The 24612-nt window shown below is 40.3% G+C and overlaps 1 protein-coding gene across 2 annotated transcripts; it reads left to right on the top strand.

Annotated features, from left to right (window-relative positions):
- The first annotated feature begins 246 nt into the window (after nt 1-246).
- On the top strand, nt 247-24485 carry C2HXorf38 (chromosome 2 CXorf38 homolog). Of its 2 annotated transcripts, none has more exons than XM_036745914.1 (7): nt 247-530; nt 2465-2599; nt 9825-9944; nt 13473-13622; nt 13935-14114; nt 18373-18538; nt 19034-24485. In XM_036745914.1, exons 1-6 carry the CDS (start codon nt 315-317, stop codon nt 18511-18513), a joined length of 942 nt encoding a protein of 313 aa, XP_036601809.1. In that variant the 5' UTR covers nt 247-314; the 3' UTR covers nt 18514-18538; nt 19034-24485. The 2 variants fall into 2 exon arrangements, with proteins under 2 accessions (XP_036601809.1, XP_036601810.1); XM_036745915.1 differs by having other exon boundaries at nt 276-530; nt 2471-2599; nt 19034-19201.
- The last annotated feature ends 127 nt before the right edge of the window (nt 24486-24612 follow it).

The following is a 24612-nucleotide window of genomic DNA, read 5'->3' as shown; positions in this document are numbered from 1 at the left end:
AAATCTTCCCACGGAGGCTGGCCCGAGCGTGGTCCAGGAGCCCCGCTGCTCCTCCAACCACTGGTACGGCGCGCGCAGACTACCAGAGGGGCAGAGGGCGGGGAATGGGGCGCGCCACCGGACCTCCGGAACTGGGTGAAGCTAGAGAAGGGAGGAACCGAGAAGCAGACCCGGAGCTCGCGAGTTAGGTGCCGAATGACTCCTCCCCATTCCCTCCTGGCCAAAAGGGCGAGCATGCGCACAGTCCCTCGGTGCCACTCCCAGGACGCCGCTTGGGCTGGCCCGCTCTGGGATCTTCTGGGGCTTCCGCGCAGATGGTGCTTTCGGAGCTGGCCTCGCGGCTCAACAGTACCGAGTACAAGAACTGGGTCAAGGCGGGACACTGCCTGCTGCTGCTGCGGGCCTGCCTGCAGGGCTTCATCCGCGCCGAGGTGGATGCCTTCCACCAGCGCATCCTGTCCGGGGCCCCCAGCCTGGGCCCCCGCGCCTCCTGCAGCGGAGGCGTGCGCTGCACCCCCCGTGCTCGGCAGGTGAGAAGAGCGTCCTGGGGCGGCGTGCTGGGCGCCATCTCCCCCCTCCCCTCCCCCTCCCCCTCCCACCCTGGCCGCCTTCTCTTCCCGTTCGCACCCTTTGTCCTTAGGACTTCCCCTAGGGACGTCCCCAGTTTTTCTGGGCCTCCGACCGAGCAGAGTTGGCCAGAGGTGAGGGACTCAGACATCACTTCCACCGCCAGAGACCGAGCTGTCCTTGGAAGCAAAGGAACTTGAAAGAATTCCGAGCCCCTCTTTCCCAGTTTTCCCCCACGGGCCACCTACAGCCACCCCGCGCCTTGGTTTCTCATAATTGTACATCATCTCAGCTCCCACGGACTCAATCAGATCTTCTTACTTAACCCTAACCTTTCTCCCAACCTCCAGACTCGCATCAACTGCCTCTTGGACATCTCGACCTGGATGTCCCATAGACATCTTAAAACTCAGCATGTTCAGAACTAAACACTCTCCTTCCTCAACCTTCCTTCTAACTTTACTGTTACTGCGGAGGCCACCACTATCATCCTGGCCACTCAGGTTCACAACCTAGGGGTCCATCCTTGAATCCCCTCACAGATTTGACCATATCACCCTCTATTCAGTAAAGTGCCGTGGCTCCCCGTCACCTCCAGAATAAAATGTATCCTCTCTTTGACATTCAGAGCCCTTCATAACCGGCCCCCTTTCTGCCTTCCCAGTCTTAGAACTTACTCCCCCCACACAGATACATGGAGTACTCTGCTATCCCGTGACACCGACTGCTTTGTTGCTTCTCACAGGACACTCCATTTCCAGACTGGGCATTTTCACCCGCTCTCCCCCATGCCTGGACTACTCTTTCTCCTCATTTCTGTCTCCTGGCTTCTTTCAAGTCAGCTAAAATCCCACCAAGAAAATTGTTCCAGTTCCCCTTCATGCTAGTGCCTCTGTCTGCTGATTAGCTCACATTTCCTCTACGAATCCTATTTGTCCCTAGTTTGTATGTCTCCCCCATTAAACAGTGAGCTTCTTGAGGGGACTCGCTATCTTCTGCCTTTATTGGTACACTCAAGGCTTAGCCAGCATACCTGCCATGTAGTAAGATGCTTAATAAGTGCTTATCTCCTATCATACCTTGTAAAGTCCTAGGACAGAGTCCCAAGTGCCGTGCTCCTTTGTCTTACTTGGTAGGCCTACTTGTCAGCTGGGGTAGGTGGCCAGTGCAGGGGTGGGAAACCTGTGGGCCTTCTAGGTCCTTGGGTGCCGCCTTTTGACTGAGTCCAAGTTTTACAAAACAAATCCTTAATAAGGGGATTTGTTCTGCGAAGTTTGGATTCAGTCAAAGGGCCACACTTGAGGACCCAGAGGACCACATGTGGCTCCTACCCCTGTGCCAGTGACACTCCCCCCTACCCCCATGTGTGAGACACTTGGGGATTGGGCGGAAATCCCGTGGACTACCTAGCCCAGCATTATATAGGTAAATTTTTTGTCAGGGACTGCTCATGTGGGACTTGGTTTTTAATGAATTGAATGTCAGGTGCTAAAATGCAGCCAGTCTTCCCCCCCCCCCCAAACTGGTTTCTCAGCTGTTTGCTAAGCTAATGCTTATGTGGTAAAAGAACACTGGATCTGGAGTCAGAGAACCTGGGTCCAAATCCAAGCTCTGCCTTTCCTATGTGAGCCTTTCCGTGTGAGCAAGAGACAACCCCCAGGCTTCATTTTCTTAATCTCTAAAATAAGGAGGTTGGACTAGATGACGTCTAAGGCCCCTTCCAGCTATAACTATGACCTTCATGAACCACACTGAAAAGTGAAAGCAAAGACTTGCCAAGTCCACAAGCATTTATTAAGTACCTATCACATGTCAGTCACTGCCAAGCCAGCACTCTGCATCCGGAATTACTTAGAACTCCGTATACCACTTTCCTTCCTCCCCTTATGCCTTTTAGTTTCAGCCTCAATGTGAGTTGTGTGCAGAATGGAAAAAGGAGATTTTGAAACATCACACCAACAGAAATGGAGACATCTACTGGGGAAATTGCAAGCCTGAGCGCTGGCCTTTTGACCCCTGGGAACTGGCAAAGGTAATTTCTTATCTAATACTTTTTTCATAGGGACCTGTATTAAAGTAGCATCAGAGAGCAAAAGGTGTGACCCAAATATAGCGCTGTGGGAGCCCAGAGATGGAGTACAGGTGGGATTCAATTCAATCAATCCGTAAACATTTATTAAGCATCTACTATGTGCCAGGCACTGTGTTCAACAAGCATTTGTTAAGCCTCTTATGTACCAGGCACAGTGCTAGGAGCTGGGAATATGAAGACAAAAACAAGTCCCCAGCCTCAAGGAACTTACATTCTGTTCTGGGGATACAAAAAGTAACTAAGTGGACATGTGATAGATAGTAAATGGAAGACGGATGGAGAGAGTTGGGTAGGTAGATACTTATCTAATAAATACAAGTAATGGAGAGGGTGGAGGACAGACATTAACATCTGGAGTAGTAACGAAGGACCTTGAATTGAGTTGTGAAGGGAGCTTAGTGTTCCAAGAGGCACAGGAGAAGATCGGAGCACTCCAGGTATGGGGGAGAATTCGTGAAAAGGCCCCTAAGTGGGAGATGGGATGTTGTGTACTGGGCCGGTGGGCCACTCTAGCTGAAATGAAAAACGTAATTAGCCTGAAGACAGACTGGAACTAGATTATGAGGGGCTTTAAAATGCCAAAAGGCATTTTGTCCTAGAAGGCATAGGAACAGCTGGATCTTCTGAGGAGTCATGTGATCTGGACAGACCCATACTTGAGGAATATCAACCTGGCATCAGTGCAGAGGATGGATTAAGGAGGACAGAGGTGAGCAAAGTAGATTAGGAGGTTTCTGCAAGTAGTCTAGGTGAGAAGTAATTAGGGCCTGAATTATGTTGGTTATGGTGTGTGCACAGGGAAGGAGATGGATGGGTAGAAGAATGCAAGAGATGTTGCAGAGGCCACATTTTGGCAACTGATTGGATATGGTGAAGAGTCAAAGATGACTCTGAGGTTGCAAACTTGGTTGGGTGGAAGAGCAGTGATGCCCTTTAAAAATGAAAGGGAAGAGTTTAGGGAGGACAGAGATTGGGTTCAATTTGGGGACATGCTGAGTTTGAGGTGATTCTGGGATTGCAGTGACTCATATACCTAGGGGGCAAGTGGAGATCTAGAACTCAGAAGAGAAGGCAGGGTTAGATATGTAGATCTGGTAGTCATCTGCTAGTTGAACTTATGAAGCATGGAGAAAGAAGAAAAGATCTAGAACCCAACCTTGAGGAACACCCACACATAGGGGACTGGAGATAGATGATGATTATGCAAAGGACACTGGGAAGAATCTGTCAGAGAGGTGGAAGTGCTGTTGTTTGTCATTATAACTTAGAAAATGAATTGATAATGAAACACTTAATTGCTAGGCACTGTGCTAAATTCTGGGGATGCAAGTAAAAGCAAACAAGACAGTCCTTCTCCTCAAGGAATGTACATTCTAGTAGAAGAAGATATGGTGGCCAGGGAGGAGTGTTTAGAACAGGAAAAGTCCTAGACAGTAGTAACTGGAGTCCCAGGACAATTAACTGACACTTCCTTTCCAGAAATGGTAGTGTTGATTGGATTTCCGTTCTCAGGGCTAGAATTGGAATGGAGTGAAGGAGGAGATGGTAGAGAAGTAGCCTGGTAGGTCTGAGTCTGGGCAAGAGAAAGTGAAATGTTCACAAGTCAGAAACCTGTGGTAGAAGAGGTGGGAACCTGAGTTCCAGTTTGAAAGAGGAATGGCCGGGAAGATGGCCTAAGGAGGAATGGATGGTCACCAGCATCAGGTGCTGCAAAGAGGTCAAGAAAGTTGAGTGTTACCATGACATCAAGAAAGAGGAACACTGAGAATAAATCATTGATAACAAGACATCTTTGGTGATCTTGAGTGAGCTGTTTCAGTTGAATGGTAGAACTGTAAACCATATTTCAAGAGGCTGAAAACTGAGTGGGAGGTAAAGGAATGAAGTACTATCTCTCACAGGGGCCCCTTTCTCTCCCCTGTCCCAGGCCCTCATTATCTCACACCTAGACTACTGCAGCAGCCTGCTGGTTGGTCTCCTTGCCTCAATGTTTTCCCTGCTCCAGTCAACCCACCCCCTCAGCTGTCAAATTGATCTTCCTAAAGCTCAGTTCTCACCATGTCTCCCCCCATTCAATAAATTTCAGTGGCTCCCTATCACTTCCAGGATCAAATATAAAATTCTAAATAAAATAAATATTTAAAAAATTCATTCAAAACCTTTCACAACTTGGCTCATTTCTGCCTTAACAGACTTCTTAGATCTTACTCCCTCCCCTGCTCCACTAGGCCCTCCTTCAAGAACTCTGCAATCTAGGGACACTGTTCCTTGCCCAACTCTCCCATCTCCAGAATCTGGGCATTTTCAGTAACTGTTTGTTCTCCAGGCCTGGAATATTGTGCCTCCTCATCTCTGCCTCCAGACTTCCTTGGCTTCCTTTAAAATCCCATCTTCTACAAGAAAGCTTTCCCCTACTTACTAGTACCTGCTTTCTACTGATTATCTCTAATTTATCCTACATATATATTGTCTTGTGCAGTTGTTTTCATGTTGTATCCCCTTTAGACTTCAGACTCCTTGAGAGCAGGAACTGTCTTTTGCCTTTCTTTGAGTCCCCAGCATTTAGTACAGTTCCTAGCACATAGTAGGTATTCAATAAATGCTTACTGACTGGCTGAGTGAATAGCTGCGGTCCCCAGAACATTCTGGAAGCCTGTGTTTTAGAAACTAACGTCAATTTCCCTCCAGAGTTACATCAGGATCACTCTCCTCTCCTGAAATCTGGAGACCCCTTAGGGCACTGACTGGGAATGGAACAGGGCTAGGAACAACCAGTGTGAATCTCAGAGTTTTGGGGCCATGACAAATGGAAAGAACCCCAGGACTGAGAAGGTATTGTGGGTTCTCTCCCACATCCTCAAATGAGCAGAAACTGTTATCAGCACCCTGAGTTATTCCACTGACCCAAGAAGAAACTTCTGATGGGTTTTATAGAGGCAGGTGGGGAAGAAATAAAGAACAGAAGGTAGGGTGATGGGCTTCCAGAAAATGCTCCACAAATAAAAACTGTTTAGGTCTAGTCAAATTGGCCGGCACCAACCATTACTGGAAAACAGGAAGATGAAATTTACCATAAGGGTTAATTTGGTAACCCTAAGCAGTGGCCTTGCAAAATAACGGTGCTTTTTGTAATAGCAAAAAACTAGAAGTGAAATGGGGTGGTACCCATTGATTAGGGAACGGATAAACCACTTACGGTTTATGAATGTGATTCCTCTTTGTTTCATTGGACCCACACACAAAGGACCAAGCACCTTCCAACTCTAAAATGATGTGGTTTTGTGAAGGTGATGGACTCTCATTGCATCATATTAATACAAAAAGACAAGGAGCTCAGGGAAATGTGGGAAGGTTTGTATGAAATGATTCAGACTGAAATAAACAGAACCAACAAGACTATTTGGTGGTCATATGTTATGATCACGAAAATACAAAGAATAATACAAAAAGACATCATAAGATCAGCATATTCAGATCAATCTTGATTGATAAGGATTGAAGCATGCCTCCAGTCTCTCAGTTGAAAGGTGGTAAGCTATAGGAACAGAAAGAGGCATTGCTATTAGGTATGGTAAGCATTTCAGTTTGTTTTTCTTAACTATACCTCTTTGTTATGAGGGAGGGATTATTAAGGAACAGTGTCAACTCATATAGAAACCATCCCTTGCCTTTAATTTTCCAGGTTTCTTATGGTGGCGCTCCAGTCTCATCCAGCAGTGCAGATAACAATCACCACTATTTATCCTGTGTCCCTTATCAGTGTTCTTCTGATGAGTAATCCTAGATGACTCCAGAGGACCTTTCTAGCTTTCAATCATCCTCTGTTCCTCTTGTAAATCCTTCACAGGCCATTCACCCTGTGTGCTAGGGACCTTCACCTGGATCTTCAGTGGAGCTGGCAGGCTGTCCAGCCTTCACTTTCATCATGTGAGCAGCGCAACTTCTTCTCTAGTCACATGTCCCTCTGATCTTTATGCTGCTTATTCTGTTCACTTCTTAATTGGTAATAGACTGAAGCCTTCTCAGACCCATCTGTATGTACCACAACATTACTCTTTGGGTGGTCACCCCTTAAGTTCAGACACTTCAGAGTCGGTGGCTGTTCCCATGATTTGTATCCACATCGCATCCCTGGAGAAACACCGATGTTAAAAAGACAAGCCTTTGTTTCAAAGAGAAGTTTGGGATCATTAAAAGCACTGTAAGGTTTCCCAGATTTAAGCCAGCCTTCCTTCCTCCTCTTAATCAGTTGTGGGCGCAATTCATTGTCCATCTTTAGTTTTTGTCTAGGATATGTTCTGATAAATGTACAACTGTCATATCTGGACAATAGGCATTCCTCTCTGGTCCCATATGGATAGTGATTATATATCTCCCTCAGGTGGCTCTATAATGTTCTGGGGCTTGATGCAACCAGCACAATGTCATCAGCTGCCAGGAGCATCTGAGATATCTTACCATCTAGAGCAGAGGTTCTTAATTTCTTTTATGTCATAGATCTCTTGGTATCTTTGGAAATCTGGGTACCCCTTCTCAGAAGAATATTTTTAAATAATTGAAGTGGTTAGTGAAAATAAAGACGTGTTGGTGTTTTCCCCGTCTAAGTTTATGGGACTTCTGAAATCTATCCATGGATCCCATGACATGGAAGTCAGTTTAAGAACCACTGATCTGGAGAGCAAGTCCCTCTTCCATTTAGATTCAGTTATGGACATCTTCCATGGCAGCAGAAAATACTTTCAGTACACAGACATCTTCTGTGACATGCCTTTCTTCATATTAATAATCAGAGGACTTTAGAACAAAGTAGTTGGTTGTAGTACAGTGGGAAGAGGGCTAAATTTAGCCAGAGGACCTGGATTTGAATCCTGGTTCTCCCTTTTACTGTCTTCAGCCTCATTTTCCTGAGGACATTCTGCTACATAATGTCCAAAGTCATTTCTGGGTGTGACTATGAGCCTGTAATCTCTGATTATATTTTAATATCTTCATAGTAATCTTACATGATTGTGACCAATGCATGGGAGCCACCTTGTTGGAAAAGAGTCTTTGAGGCAATGTTTTACTCTAGCAGATCAATAATAAACAAGAAAGAAAGTAGGATCTTATATGCTCTATAGTACCTTTCAGTCATTTGTGTGATAGTAAAGATGGAGAGTCTACTGGTCTCCTACTGAACATTGCTTGGGAAAACCTGCCTGTTTCCCTTCTCAGAGCTTCGAGAATGGCCTGAGTGCATGTGAGGGCATCATTCTATCATAAGATCTTTGCAGAGATAAGCTGGCTATTGATGCTGCGGTTATTGCCGTTTTCTTAAGGCTCCTTTTTCAGTAACTCCATGGTTTTCCCCTCAAGTGTGTTTTATCCTTTCCTTCCTTTTTTAGGTATCTTGAGAAGTGCAGGTTTTCACCTCTAGCACAGATCCCTCCTGGGTGTACACGGTCTAGCCTAGCCACTCTGCCCATGTTGTTTTCTTAGCTCCTTTTCTACTTCCTCACACAGGAACCACATGTTAAAAGTAGACACGATGTAGCTACACAGCATTATGGAGAAGAATGTTTAGAGAAATAGTGTTTTTGTCCCCTTTCCAATTTTATTGTTAACTGCTTTCCATATAATCTGGCATGCTTGTGTTTCATGCCAAGTTTTTCTATAAGCTTGTTCCTTGCTTCGCTGTTTTGTGAACTGATACTGCACATAACTTTCCACCATCTTCCTCTATAAGATTTTAGAAGAGTTTACAGCCCGTGCCAGTATTGCCCTTGGCTGCCCTTTCTCTTCCCCTGGCAAAGGGATCAAGTATTTGCTGATAAAACAGTTTGCAGGTTCTTTGGTGTCTTCCTTGTGGTAATTGATTCACATCAGTTTTCCTTAGGAAAAGCTGATAGTCTGTGAACTCAAATAAAAGGAGACGATAAGACTTAAATACACAATAAAACATGATTGAATTGGCAGGAAGAAATGAGGAAAAAATATAGCAGTCAAGTCTGAGGACCACTACTACCATGGGCTAGAGAATCTGTGTGAAATTCCTAGATTCTCTCTTTTCCTATTACATTGAGTGTGGTTTTAAGGAGAAAAAAAACTGATGTATGGAGTGAAGGGAAGAGAAGCTAGGCCAGGTTAGTAAGAAAGAAGCTATTTTACACTGCATAATAGTGCTTTAAAATTATATATTTTCAAAAATTAAATATATGAATATGTTTTTAAAATTATATATATGTGTATATATATATACATATATATATTAAAGCTTAAACCTGCATAAAATTTTGGAGACACTACCATATGTGTATATGTGTATTTATTTTAAAATATGCAGTAATCTAAGGGAGATTTTATACACATACATGCATACATACCCCCACACATTTTGATGCAATGGTTTTCACTGTTTTCTTGGTATCATTTTTTCTCTAACTATAAGGGTATGTGATTTTTTTCCCTAAGGGTTTGCTATCCTCTCCTCTTTCAGATAGCTTGACAATTGATCCTTCAGAGTTGTGTTAGCTTTAGCATAGACAACTTCTATGTGTACGTGGTCTAGCCTAGCTACTCATCCCAATTTTGTTTTCATTAGTAGAATACATATATAGATACATGTGGGTATATGTACATATGTATGTATAATCTTTCTTAGACTTCTATCTTCCCCTGTCTGTGTTACATTGAGTCCTGAGCTGTGGAGGGTTGTGTTGTGTAGATGTTTGCTTTACTTATCTCCCAGAGACCATGTCTGTTTGGAGCACTAACTGTGTTTTATAAAGCTTCTACTTTAAAAGCACAACCACTTGTATGAGAAAACTTCCCTACCATTAGAACTTGTGAAATGCTAGCACATGTTACCAGGAGGAGTTACGGAGGACCCTTAAAGACCTTTGAAAACAGGACAGATACCAAATTTCACAGGTTAGCTTACTTGGGGTAAGAAGAACAGATTGGATAAACCCTCCCTTTGAAGTTTCTTTCAGAAAGTTCTGTGATTATTTAGAACCCTGCTGCGCAACTTGTACTTAAGATTCACTAGAAATCTGATTCAGGCAAATTTTTGTTGGTTATTTAAGACTAAAAAAACCTTGGTTGTTATCCTTAGGGAAATGTAGATACGATGAATGATTTGCAATTTCCTAAAGCAAATGAAAATTTTGTGGGCTGTGTGATACAGGCTTTTATGCCCAGGGGATTGGCAGACAAAAAAGGACCTGAGGAATGTGATGCAGTTGCTCTTCTAAGTCTTATCAACTCCTGTGATCACTTCAGGATTGATCGAAAAAAAGTCATAGAGGTAAGAGCTTCCAGGGACTTCTAAACACTTAAGTTGTCTGATTTTAAGTTTTAAGCCAGCCATGAATACCGGTGAACTTGTTATTTTAGTAGTGACCTTCACAGGAAAATATCAGTATAAATAAGTGTGGGAAATCTTTTTCCTATTGAGAACCTCTGATTTATAGGGAAAAAAAATCAAGGACTATAAAAATAAAGTAACTTAATTCAATTTTTGATGAGTTTGGGGGGTTCAGAGGTGTTTGTTTTACTTTTAAAGGGATATAAAAATGTAAAATGCTCTACTTTTAAAATTAAGAATAGGTAAAATAAAAACTATTCAATAAACAGAACAATTTTTTAAAGATCACATTTCCCCACACCCTAACATATGCTCTGTTTGTGACATAGTAGCCTATTTGCTCTTCCCATAATTTAAAATTGTGTCACCGTTCAACTATGACTTTTTAAAAAATTATAATAATTATTCCTTAACTATACTGGGGAAAAGGGTATGAGAAAAAGGATAAAACCATTGTTTCCAGTGGAGAGGACTGCAGCTAGAAATGGATAGGATAGCAAAAATGGAGAAAAACAGACTTGCTCAATTTTATTTTCTATGTTTTCTGAGCCAAACAGCATGTGCTTTGAACTAGATAGAATAGTACTAAAATGGTTAAATAAGGAGTCGAAGTAATTTGAGTCCAGGTCATTAGATCCAGATGACCCTTGTCCCAGCATACTTAAAGAACTGACAGCTCTGATTGCTGAGCTGTCAGTGATCTTCAATAGATCATAAAGAATGGATGAGGTGCGACAGGACTAGAAAAGGGAAAATTTCCCAATTTTCTAAAAACTGAAGACAACTGAGTCTGCAAACTATAGGCCTATGAGTTTGAATTCTATTCCTATAAAATTCTAGAATATATTATTTAAACAATGATTAGTAAACAGCTAGAAAAAGTGCTGATCACTGTCAGTATGGTTTCTTCAAAAAAAAGGGGGGGGGGGCTATGCCCAACTAACCTCATTTACTGCCACATTTTTAGACTAAATCAGGGGAATTGGTAGCTAACGTTTACCTAGATTCCAGCAACCACAAGAACAAAATGTCTTGTGTCCGCAAATTAGAGTGTGAGCTCCTTGAAAGTAAAGACTGTCTTACTTTTTCTGTTTCTATCCCTACTACTTGACATGTAGCAAGAACTTAATACAGGCATTTTCATTCATTAATAATATTTGACAAAGTCTATCCTGCCAGTCTTGTATAGAAAAGATGGAAGAAGGTGAGCTGTACAGTAATATATTCAGATAGATTCGAAATGATTTTGAATAATTGCACACAAAGGCTATTTATTAATGGGGGACTAACTTAGAACCAATTTCTCAACAAGTATGTGTTAAGTGCCTCCTATATGTTAGGCACTGAAAATGTAAATACAAAAAATGAAGGAATCTCTACTCACAAGAAGCTGACATTCTGATATGGGAGACAACAGGTACAAACAAAAATATATACAGTATGAATATAAAGTAGATAAATAAATAGAAATGTATAATAAGTAGTTTATACACAGTAGTTTGGGAGGGAAGTCTCTAGCATTTGGGGGAACTAGAAAGGGTTTCATGCAGAACATGGTGCTTAAGTTTTATTTTAAAGAGACTCTGAAGCAGGGTTAAGAAAGGAGTGCATTCTAGGCATGAAGACAGAAAATACAGAGTACTCTGTGTGAGGAACAGAGAGAACGCCAGTTTGGTTAAATCACAGAGGACAAGTCAGGGAGTAATGTCCAATGAAGAGGGAAATAAACATTTACAAAGCACCTACTATGAGACAGGCACTGAGCTAAAAACTTTACAAATAGGATCTCATCTGATCCTCAAAACAACGTTTCTAGGTAGGTGCTATCATTATCCTCATTTACAGTTGAGGAAACTGAGGCAAAAAGAGGTTATGTGACATCCTAGTAAGTGCCAGAGGCCAGATTTGAACTGCTATCTGCCTGACTCCAGGCCCAGCGCTGTATTCACTGAGCAAGTTAGTTGCCTCTGTGAGGCTACCTCAGTGAAGCTGGAAAGAGAGATTGGGACTAGGTTTGTCAAGAGCATTAAAAGATAAATGAGAGTTTATATTTTATCCTAGAAACAAAAGGGGAGCTATTTGTATTAAAATGAATAGGACAAGTATAGGCTGTGACACTAATCTCGTTCAGAGACGACAAGGACCTGAATTAAGGTTAGTGAAGGAGCTCGATTCAGGAGAGGCAGTGGAGGTATTGATAGGAAGATCAAGTAACTAATTGGATATGTGGGCTTGAGGAGGGTGAGGAATACAGGAAAATGCCACGGTTGAGAATCTGAGACACGGGGATACTGGTGGTAACTTTCGGCAGAAATGGGTTAGCTTGGAAGAGGGGAAGGTGTGGGGGTCAAGGTGATGAGTTCAGTTTTGCACATGTTGCATTCGTACATTTGTCTTAGCAACAGACAATTTGAAACATACAATAGATGATTGATGAATCAGAAATGACGCTCAGGGGAGAGGTGCTAGATATATAGATCTCTGAGTAATCTGCATAGACATGGTAATTAAACCCATGAGAGCTGATGAGGTTGCCAAGAGAGTAAGACCATCTCATGTGATGATCTCCAAGCATCTGACTTTGGCCCTGTACTGCTCTCCTTTTTATCAGTAACTGGCAGGTCTCTCAGATTTGCAGATAACACAAAAGCTGGGAGAGAGAGCTAACATATTGAATGACAACCAGGGAAAATAAAGATCTTTTTTTTTTAGCTAACAATAGCCCAAATGTAACAAGGTTAAGTTTGATACTAATAAATGGAAAGTCGCACACCTGGGTTCAAAAAATCAACTTTACAAATAGAAGATGAGGGAATCTTGGCTAGATAATAGCAGTTAACGTGAAAAAGACTTTTGGTGGGCTGAGGCAAGGGTGCAATACGGCAACCCAAAAAACTAATGCAAACTTTATAGTACTTTAAGAGAAACAAAGGGTCCAGAGTAAGGGAGGTGATGGTCCTGCTTTATTTTACCCTGCTCAGACCACATCAGGAGTGTTCCAAGTCTGCATTTCACGTTTTCAGAGGGTCATTCATTGATAAGCAGGAAAGCATGCAGAAAAAGGATAGTGAGGAGCCTCGAGTTCATACCTCGGGAAAATCAGTTGGAGGAACTGGGAATGTTTAGCCTGGGAAAGAGGGAAGAGAAGACTTAAGGTAACGTGATAGTTCTCCTCAATTATACGTAGGGTTTACATGCAGAAAAGGAATTAGGCATTGTTCTGTTTGATGTAACAAGCTGAACTCAGCACAGTTGTGAAACTCAAAGGAACCAAGTTCCATTTTCATGTAAGGGAAAACTTCCTAACAACTGGAACTACTAAGAAATGAAGAGGACCGATTTGAGAGGTAGTATATTCCACAGAATGTTGAAGATGTAGAGGCATCTCCAGTCGAGTGTGAATTCAGTTAGGTGGTCTTTAAGGACATATACAAACTTGAAGATTCTATGATTCCTTCTTGTTTTTAGATAATTAAATGTCGTAATGAAATCATGCACTCTTCAGAAATGAAAGTCTCTTCTACATGGCTGCAAGATTTTCAGAAGAAGATTCAAAGTTTTTTGAATGAATTCAGGAATATCCCAGAGATTGCAGCCACAAGTGCCAGAGTAGAACAGGTAAAAACTTCTGACGAATATATGATACATGGGACAAAGAAAAAAACTTTGCAGACATCTGGAGTTTGGATCTTAAAGGGTTTAACTCAACTCAATTTTAGGATTTTGATATGAAAAAAGAAAGTTTTCCTGATAGGTTCATGTATGACCTGAAATCCTCCTATACTTAGATGCTTTTTTTTCTACTGTCAAAATGATATCAATACAGCCCCAATTAACAGCTTTTAATCGTAATTCTTATTGAACGATTTTAAAAGGCTATGTTTTGGATATGAATGAATTAATATATGTTTCTTTTATGCAACCAAATAGCTACTGACATCTGACTGGGCTGTCCATATCCCTGGGGAGGATCAGTTGGATGGGCCTGAAAGTGAAACCAGAATTCACCTTAGTGAAAGTGAAATCAATGAAATAGAAATGGAATTATTAAGGGAAAAACTTCAAGAGAATTATCTTCAAGCAGAAGAGCAAGCAGTATCACCTGAAGAGGTAAAAAACATATATCGTGTGTAAAAATTCTTTTAAAAAATCCATTAGGAGAAATTAGTAGTCCAAGGCATAATGAATATTTCCTTTTCTGGTTTATAAACCAAATAATTGTTAGAAATAAATATTTTGTAAATACAGATTAATATATCTTTTAAAAAGTATGAGTGCTAGTTACTATGTCAAAAGTATGTCAATCAGTAAACATTTAAGTGCTAACTGTATGCCAGGCACTATGCTGAGTGTTGAGTATACAAAAAGAGGCAAAAGATAATACCTGCCCTCAGGGAACTCAGTCTCATAGGGAGAAAACAGGCAAATAAATATGTACAAAAAAAACTACCGTTATTTCACTGCATAATTATTGCAGATTTTATGCCAGTTTTTTTTTGCAAAAAAGTGGGTGTGACAATTTTGTGAAGCTTTTAAAAACATTTTTGTGCTGGTATTACTTAAAAATCATTTATTAATAAACTGTCTTTGATGCAAGATTAGGATGCACAGAATACTTGTGAATATATGTTAAAATTGAATATTGATGATGTGCATGCACTGAGAATTTTAGGCTCATGGCTGACAATGCACAAGAGATAAATGCATATCCATATGCCACTGGTGAATACATTGCTGCTGTTTCCCTTTTAAGTGGCATGACAAACAGAATTATACCATGTGATGATTACACAATGAAAAGTTATATACCAGTTTTTGGACCAGGAGGAAAAAACCCCCACAAACAGGGTGCAACTATCATGCAGTGAAATACAGATTTGTGTGTGTGTGTGTGTGTGTGTACATATACATATATAATGTATATGCATATATACAGAATAAATAGGAAATAAATGAAAGTGGACACTAGAATTAAGAAGGGTTAGGAAAGGCTTCCTGCAGAAGATGAGCTTTTAGCTGGGACTTTAAGGAAGCCAATTAGCAAAGATAGGAGGGAGAGCATACCAGGGATGGGGTAATAGCCAGAGCTAAGAGATGGAGTGTCTTTGGAACAGTCAGGAGATCAAGGTCATTAGACTGAAGAGTACATATCAGAGTGTAAGGTGTAAGGAGACTGGAAAGGTAGGAGAAGAGAAAGTTGAGGCACTTATTGTTGATGGCCTTTCAAGAAGTTTAGCCACAAAGGGCAAAAGACACATAGTACAGTAGTTAGGGGTAGAGAGATAAAGTGAGGGTTTTGGGGGAAGACTTGGGCATGCTTGTAGGCAATAGTTGAGGAAACTGAGGCAGAGGTTAAGTGACTTGCCCAAGGTCACACAACTAGTTAGTGTCAGACCAGATTTGAACTCATCGCCCTGATTCCAGGCCCAGCACTATCTATTGCATAATCACCTGCCTCCAAAACAGACACTAGGTAAGTTAAAACGTGGTGGAGAATCTCCAGAGTAGCCGAGATTCTGAAAATAAAAGATAACTCAAAAATAAAGAAATACAATAAGGAGAAAATTCAGCAGAAGAGATGCAAAAGACAACTTTGGATCAAACACAAGGAAGAGTTCTTAATACTAATTATGTGTTATTATTTACTCAATGACTATTTACTGACAGTAAATATTTAAAATCTTACGACTCCCTGTTCTACTTTTGGGTTAGACTGGATGGCCACTGAGGTCCCTTCCAATCTCAAATTCTGTGGTTCTGTTAATGGGTATTAGACTTTAAAGCAGAGATTCTTAACCTGGGGTATCTAAACTTGGTTTAAAAATTTTTTTTGGTAGAATAATTGGTTTCTATTTATAGCTTTCTGAATTTTAAAACATTCTTTATTTTATATTTTATAACATGCTTTATTTTAAGAATCTTAAAATATTATTTTGAGAAGTAGTCCACAGGCTTTACCAAATTGCCAGAGGGGTTCCATGACACACAAAAAAACCAATTAAGAAACTCTTAGAATTTTATTATTTTTAATCACAAATCAGTTTTATATTTAATCAAGAAGGAAGATGCTATTTACCAGATCTTCTGTTTTTCTAGCACAGCTTTAATTTTGCCTTGCTATTTTAAAATGACTTGAGTCAGCATTGATTTTCCTTTCAAGTCCCTTTGTTGCAAAGCCCTGATGACAGAGGTGAAAGGTACCTTACCCCTCCTAGCAGCAGTGGAATGCCAATCCGGTTAGAGCTAGAAGAGTCCATCCTGAGACATTCTTATCTCCACTGCCATCGCCACCATATTTTCTCATTTCTCTCCTAAGTCACCTACACTCAATTTTCATGCTCTGTAACTAAAAGAAAATGATAGCAGAGCCAGAAGAGTAGGCAGGGCCCTAGTCCTGAAATACTACAAAAATAGAGTTTTCCCTCACTATAATTCCATATGTTTGCCATTCATTGTAGTATAGAGCCAATAACTTTTTTCCCCTTACATTTAACAATCCAAAGCTATATTTTGTTCAGTACAGGTAATAGGAGTGGAATGACTCGGGACCGACTTAAAACTGGTCCGTTAGGAAGATGAGAGTGACGCTGGCACTTTAAATGTATAGTGGTATGTGAATAGAATGCGTGAAGACTCCCCAAGGACAGCAAAGGACACTGTGGCAGCCATAGTTCATAATCTCCTTTTATTTTCTATGGTCTGCCTGAGCCTTAACGATACTAAGATTATAAAAAGGGGGCTATGTTAAAATATACAGCACATGTATACAAATGATAGATATTTCCAGCAAAAGAGCTGAATGGCATCAGCAGCTGTTCAGGCTGTGTTTGGATCAAGTGACATCAGAATGCAGCTTCAGGCTTAGCAGAGCATCACGATGGGGGGGGGGGGGGCGGGGCTGGAGCCATAGGGCATCTTTCACATGATCCTTCAACATGTGAAGATGCTCACCGCTCTCATTATTTGGACTTTTTAATAAATTCAACTAAAATCCTCTCGTAGAAGAAAAACTAAATGCCTTGGTGTTCCCTGCTGTAACTCAGAAGCAGGCAGTCTGAGGTTAAGAAAATGAATGATAAAGCTTACGCCCCACCTGACAGAGAAGTGATGGACTAAAGGTGCAGGATGAGACACCTTCAGACAGCCAGTGTGTAGATTTGCCTTGCTTGACTCTGCTTATTTGTTACAAGGGAAGGCATTGTGGGGGCTTGGACTAGGAAGAAAATGGGAGTGGGGGGGGATGGTGATGTGATACCAAGGAAGAAAAGAGGATCAGTTAAAAAAAATCTTTTTAATGAAGAGAAGAGCAAGTTCAGAGGAAAAACATCTATGTTATATATAAAACATGTTATATATAATAACATATATATTACTACATATTTTAATAAAAAGTTATATCTGTAATATATTATATTACTACATATTTTAATAAAGTTGTATATCTGTAATAGATATAGTTCTTGTTTTTTACTTTGAATGGGAAATGACCATGTTTGTTGTATGTTTGTCAAGCTTAGAATAGCTAAAAATTAAAATCCAGAAAAAAATGGGGTGGTCTCCCCACCAACAAAAGCACAATACTTTAGGCATGGGTAAGGGGAAGTGTCTCCTCGAAATTATGTTTGAGGGCTTTAAGTAGAAACTACTACATGTGCAAGGCTACAGTGAAGATCAAATGAGATCAGATCTGTAAAATGCTCTGGCGAGTATAAATCTCTATATTAATATTAAATATTAATCTACACGGACAAGTATATTACATTCAACTGAGATGATGCAGTATATACCAGGCAGAATGTTCAGGGCAACCAGGTGATGCAGGTGGATAGAATGCTGATCCTGGAGTCCGGATGACTCCTCTTCTTGATTCAAATCTGTCCTCAGACACTTACTAGCTGTGTGACCCTGGACAAGTCACTTAACCCTATTTGCCTCAGTTCCTCATCTGTAAAATGAGCCGGAGAAGGAAGCGGCAAAACATCTTGGTACCTTTGCCAAGAAAACCCCCAAAGGGTTCATGAATGGTCAGACACAACTGAAATGAACAATAGGAAGTATGTTATAATAACGGCAAAGTATCCAGGACAAAAGAGCTAATGATAATTCCGTGGTACTCAGCGCTGGTTGTATCACATTTGGAGTATTGAGTTCAGTACTGACTGTGACATTTTAAGAGGTGTATTGACAAGAGAGACTAGAAAGGCAAGGGGAACTGACACCTTGTCGTAAGACATACAGCCGAGATAACTAGAGAGATAGATGATTACCTGCCACAAGATAACTTCCCTCACCCCCAGGGCCGGGCTTTAAAATGAAAAGCTTGTGATCATTCTCAATGTTAATATTTTGTTTAATTTCACTATTGTAGATCATTAGAAACGTAGAGGCGATGAAGATCTTCCTAAGAAACAACAAGGATCTTAGAATTAGTTTTGAAGAAGAAATACAAAAGTTGGAAGATCTTAATCTACAGTATCAAAAAAAGTGTACAAAGGAACCTGGAAAATAGATGCTTGAACTGGTGGAAGTTGAAGGTGAGTTTTAATGCATACATTTGAACTAAGAGACAAGAGTTGTCTTTTGTCTAATTTCTTCTTATGGGGGGAGTATTAGGGTGATTTAAGGATTTAAATAATATTTGGATGTTAGGATTTAAATGATGTATGTTACTGCTGGAAGATGACTTTGTAAGAAAGAATAGGCTACGTCCTCGATTTGGCTCAAGTAATGGTTTCTTAACTATAAAAAGCAAATTGATGTATGACAAAACTCAGCTATTCTTATACAAAACGCTATCGTTTTACTTTTAAGAGAATTAACTTTATATCCGTAATAGATTTAATGGGGGTGGGGTTCATCCTCAAAATAATAAAGATGTCTGTTTCTTACGTAACTGTAGTAGGAACAACTGACAATTTTATGAAATATTTGTTATTATTCTGTGAAAACAGCCCATAAAAGTAACCTTTAGTTTTTGCCTGCTCTTTTCTTTGAAAAATTAATTTAAAGATCTTGTTCTTTTATTTCAGGTATTTCTTTAGTTAAAATGAAATATGTTATCCAAAGATCATCTTGATTCCAGTCTTGTTATCGAGGCAGCAAGGTGGAGCTGTGCCTGGAACTAGGAGGACCCGAGTTCAAATTTGGCCTCAGACACTTACTAGCCGTGTGACTCTAGGCAAGGCATTTAACCTCTGTTTGCTTCAGTTTCCTCGACTGTAAAATGGGGATAACAGCACCTACCTTTCAGGATTGTTGTGAAGATCAAATGAGGTATTTGTATAGTGCTTTGCACACGGTGGATGCTTATTCCCTTTCTTCCTTCATTACTGGAAACTTTTATTCAAGGAGGAAGAGTGTATATAATAGCAAATGGAAGTATTCTTTATAGTAGCGAGGGATTTTTTCTTTGTGATTTCTTTCTTTGTGATTAAAAGTTTGGGTGTTCTTTCTTCTCCACATATCAAATTTTTTTATAAGTTCTCATACTACAGCTTTCTCCTACCCAATAGTTATTTTCTTATGAAAAAGAAAAAGGTTGGGCTCTTCTCTGTTCTTGAGAGAGCTATAGAAAGAAACTCTGCAAGGTTAGCTTTATGCTATGTCTGCTGCCACAGTATTGCTGTTTCTTACTGTCTTGGTCTCAAATTCCTAAAATTAGAATGGGTTAGATATAAAAAATGGGTTCATGATTAAAATTCAGATATGTCATGTGGATGCTGCCCCCAAAACCTTTGCAGTTATTACAAAAATCAAGCTAAATTGCTTAGTATGGCAGGAGTAAGCCCAGCTAGTGAGAATGGGCCTAGCAAGAGGGCTAAAAGGAGGAGGTGCTACAGAACTACAAAAACAGAGTAAAGTGCCAAACCAGGTAAAGTGTACTCAGGAGATCCATTTAAGAGGCAAAACAATTTTGGGGATGCTAAGGGTTAAATTCTCAAAATAGCTAAAGGGGGAGGGGAGGATATCAAACACTTGGGGAAAGTCTCAGGCCATTTATTATAGCCAGAAAAAGGCAACCAAGATGTTACTCCCAACCCATTTGCCTACTTTTCTATCTCTACAACATTTTGGGGAGAATAACCTGCACACACATTGAAGGAATCCTTGCTGCAGGCTTGAGAAGTGAACAAGCAAGCACTGGCAGAAAGTATTCTATAGCAAATTAAATCTTTACAGACTAAAACTGACTGAAAGTTATAGAGGAAAAAAAGATGCCACTCTATTAATTGTTAAAAAGCATTTGACCCAGTACAGCAAAACACTGCCTTAAAGACTCTTCCAACGCAGTGGGCCTATGCATTTATCAAATCATTAGGCAGCTAAGTGGTTCTGTGGATAGAGTGCTGGACCTGGAGTCACTTAGACCTGAGTTCAGACTTGACCTCACTAGGCAAGACACCTAACCTCTGTTTGCCTGTTTCCTCCACTATAAAATGGGGGTGATCATAGCACCTCTCTCCCAGGGTAGTTGTAAGGATAAGATGAGATTTTCGTAAAACTCTTAGCACAGTGCCTGACATCACAAAAATTTCTTGGAAAGATGTAACAACAAAGATACTGTTTAATGACCCTCTTCTGTTCGATACTATTAAGCCCTGGAACTCTGCGGAACCCACTAAATGAAATCCATGTCCATATTCAGCCAAAAGTTCAGCCTAACTGTACACACTGGAAAACCCAAGTAGCTGAATAATGTCTGTTTTCCAAACTATGATTCAGACGACCCATCCAGCCAGTCCATCAGTACAAATTTTGGGGGGGAAAATAAGCTGTATGTAAAAGAAATTCAGTTTCATGTACAATCCTTTTTCTATTCTTAATATACAGAAATGTTTATTTTACTGTTTTGTTAAATTCATAATATAGCCACACACACGTCTTGAACACACTGCAAATAGATAATGTATTAGGCCCAGAAACAGGAGGAAATCAGGCTGGTTTGCCTTGAGACAATTAGGCAGGCTTTTAATGACCCCAAGCTTCTCCCTTAAACAAAGGCCTATCTTTTTAATATCATCCTCTTCCGCTGATGTCTTATGGCTGAGTTATGGAATACCAGTCTGGAAAATTGAAAGTTAGAGGTCATCCAAAGAACAACAAATGACAAGAGGCACGCTGCAGATGTTAGTAGGCTGTAAAGCAGTGCCAACAAGGAACTGCATTATGCAGAGGAGAAATGGTATAAATGATGTCATCAGAAAGACACATGAGCTGGGCTGGAAGAAAAAAAAGCAAGGTGGCATCTACGGACAAGCTTTGTGTTCCTTTGGTATCCACATGATGTCTAAAGAACCCTCCAGCACGTTGGGTAGATCCACTTTGTAGAATTTATGGGAAGATCTGGACAGAATGAAAAGGGACGGATGGGCTGCGATAGATCTGCGCTGTTGGAGAATCCACATCAGGTGAGATCACAGATCCACTGAAGTATATCAATGTTAGATTTTTTTCCTTCCCAAATGAAAGCTTGTTTTTTGTTTGTTTGGTTTTTTTTGTAATTTTCTTTTGACACATTGAACACATCCTAACGAATATCTTGCATATCTACTCTAACAGAAAGGATGGATGTGTCCTTTAACTTTGACAGTATAGTACTAATATTGATGGCTGTATTTCATCATTTTGTTGCCTCCTTGTACTGCAAAAGCCTTAACAAGAATAGGACAAATGAGTCACAGGGTGCTGAAATGGGGGTGGGGAGAGTGAAGGGGAGGGAGCCCAATTCCTCCCAGCAGCAAGTGCACATCCCCTTTTCCTCCAAAGTAGAATTGTTCCCAGGGTCCCAGGATGTCACCTCTCTCCCAGGGCTTGCCTTCCTCTCTGTGCCCCAAGGATAGGAAACTGTCAGGCCCCTACTGACCTTCACATCTGCAATGGGACTTATCCTCCATTGGTCCCCAACCCCAGGTGCACGCTCTAGCCTGTACACATACACACCCCTGCCCTGTGTTTTGATGACCATTTCTGTTTAGGCCCTGCTTGCTTCATTCTGCTTCACTTCATACAAGTCTTACCATGCTTCTCATAATTCTTCATAAAACAGCTGTGCCTAAACTTAAATGTGAGTATGTGAAAATACTGGTTGAAACTAATCCTTGCTACTGAATTTCAAGTGAAAAATTTAAACATACTCATAGAAATTTAAACCCATCATTGCCTGACAGCTGACCTTAAAAGAAGACAGGAAAACCTTGTTCAAATAAAAATGGTTAAAGTTGATGGGAGAATATACTAATGGTAATACTTTTTGACCCTTCACAGTTAAGAATTTTGATTTTTTTTTTTAATCTGTGACTCAAAGTGCATTTTCATGGGCTGTCATTATTTGAAGTTCCACTTCTTTAGGTCTAAAATATTTTGCACCAAAAATGTCACCTTTTCCTAATTTATCTAGCAGTCCACAAATATTGTATGCCGTGCTATATATCATATTGCAGGGAAGATTTGTTTCAAATTTCCCTAATCACAGACTAACCTCCAAGAGTAGGAAGGCCAGACAGAGTGAATAGCAGTATCTTTTTGGTCCTCTTAAGACAACAGTACAGGACTGGCCACCATCTTACTCATTTATATTTAGAAGCCAGTGTGAAAATGTAGTCCTTGACTCTTTCAACTATCCATACAAAGTTGAACACATCTCACAGAATTGGGATGGCAGAGTTTTTAGTCTTTTTTTTTTGTTGAACGAATGCATTTTACTATAGAGAATATCTGGATGTGTCTTTATATCTTCTTCCCAACTCTAGTTCTTTTCCCACATGCTGCTTCATCTCTGGTCTTTCACTTTCTTAGGACTTTAATAGCAAAATATAAAAGACCTTCCTCTTCTACAAGCCCAGCTAAAGGAATAATAATTTGAGCTTTGGAAAGAGGCTTCAGGAACCTAGGTCCTTCACCCTGTGTTCAACAAAAGGTCTTGGATCTGATATGCTATTTAATTTCTATACTCCACCCAATTTAGGCCTTAATAAATAAAAGCTTCCATATTATGTCTTTGGGGACAGCTTCACCTTTAGACTTTTGCAATATGTGCTTTTTTAAAAAATATACTTGTTGAATAAGCATCTTCACTCTGGCATTCTCAAATCACTGTTCTTGACATTGGCAGCATTAAAATTATCAAACTGAAATAGAAAGTGAGAGGAAACAAGAATTCAAACTGTACATACAAAATGAGTCCACCCTGGAGAAGATATCATAGCAGTTATCTACCAACAATATTCTTGGGCATTTCCCCATGATTTTAAGAAGATATGAAGACTGATCTGTTGGAAAGGCATTGCTGGGCCAGCCTTCTGCCCCCACGGGAGTCCCCCAGCCTCCTCTTTGAAAAAGAGAGTTTAAAGTATGGAAATCTATAGTTTGGAAATTTGGAAGAAATAAATTACTGTTTAATAGTACTGCTGTTCAGCTGAGAGCAGTTTTCATTTTTTCAGTTCTCTTTCTTGTTAGTTAAGTTAGGCTTGAGCTTCCTTAAGATTCTCAATGAAGTCATGCTACAAAAGACAAAATAGCCAGATTCTGGGAAACAATCTATGTGTATGAGTGCCAGCTGTTTAGGAACAGCCCTAGCAACCTATAGCAATTTAGTTTGTTAAAGGTTATATAGACCCATGGGCAATTCACAGCATCTTAAACTCGCAGGAGCAGAGGATTTACTTATTTTTGGGAAACTGTAAGGTTAACTGTCCAAATAAATAATAAAACCTATCAAATCACTTAATATTAAAGGGCAATGTGGTATAGTAGATAAAGTCTAGAAGTAAGAAAGAGCAATGTTTAATCCTCTGATGTTTAACTAATACACTTGCTGATCTGTATCTGTGAAGCAGAGTGCATAGAGCACTGGACTTGAAGTCAGGTAGGACCCAGGTGACAAATGATACCTCAGAGAGTAGCTGTGGGCAACTGACTTAATTTCTCTGTGTGTCAGCTTCCACATCTGTAAACGGAGGGGGCTGGATGAGAGGGCCTGTAAGGTCCCTTCCAGCTCTAAATATGCACTCTTATAAACTTCACCAATGATCCATTACACAGGTCTGGACCAAAAAATAAAGAAAGGAAGGAAGGATTGGGAAGCTGGTGAGCATCGGCAGTATGTTGAGCAACAAAGAGCCAGATCCATCTGTCTGGCACGCTGCAAGTTAGATGTAGGGCACAGTTAAACATTACAGCTTGTTTTCATTATTTCCATTAAAAATTTTGCCCTCTAAATTGAAAAAAAATGAGCGGAAATGACTCCTCCCCATTTCCAGGCTAATAGAAGTCCAGCCATTTTGAAATGTTTTGGTAGGCAATGACCTTTTAATGAAATATGATTCAAGATGGTTTTTTATGAAGCATGCTGTGTTCTAAAAAATACATTTGACTTGAGCAGTAAAGAAATATATTAATTTCCAGTAACATGGCATTTAGTGGAATAGGAAAATGTCCTTGTAGTTTCATATTAAAAATAATCTTGAAATAAATTGTGTCTCACAAAGTTTCTGGTCCTTTTAGTACTTTCAGAATGGGTTTTTGTTCACTGAATTTTAGCTCAAGTATCTCATATGCTAAGGGGATGCTGCCGTTTATCAATTCATCAGCTATACTCAGTGGCACCATA

This window comes from Trichosurus vulpecula, chromosome 2 (genome assembly GCF_011100635.1).
Source record: "Trichosurus vulpecula isolate mTriVul1 chromosome 2, mTriVul1.pri, whole genome shotgun sequence".
Taxonomy (NCBI): domain Eukaryota; kingdom Metazoa; phylum Chordata; class Mammalia; order Diprotodontia; family Phalangeridae; genus Trichosurus; species Trichosurus vulpecula.
This window is presented reverse-complemented; position numbering and strand designations above follow the sequence as displayed.

Coding starts and splice junctions, on each gene's coding strand:
- C2HXorf38 (XM_036745914.1), top strand. CDS start 315: ATGGTGCTTTCGGAGCTGGCCTCGCGGCTCAACAGTACCGAGTACAAG. Junction 13,623..13,934: donor CAAGTGCCAGAGTAGAACAG/GTAAAAACTTCT, acceptor GCAACCAAATAG/CTACTGACATCTGACTGGGC. Junction 14,115..18,372: donor AAGCAGTATCACCTGAAGAG/GTAAAAAACATA, acceptor TCACTATTGTAG/ATCATTAGAAACGTAGAGGC.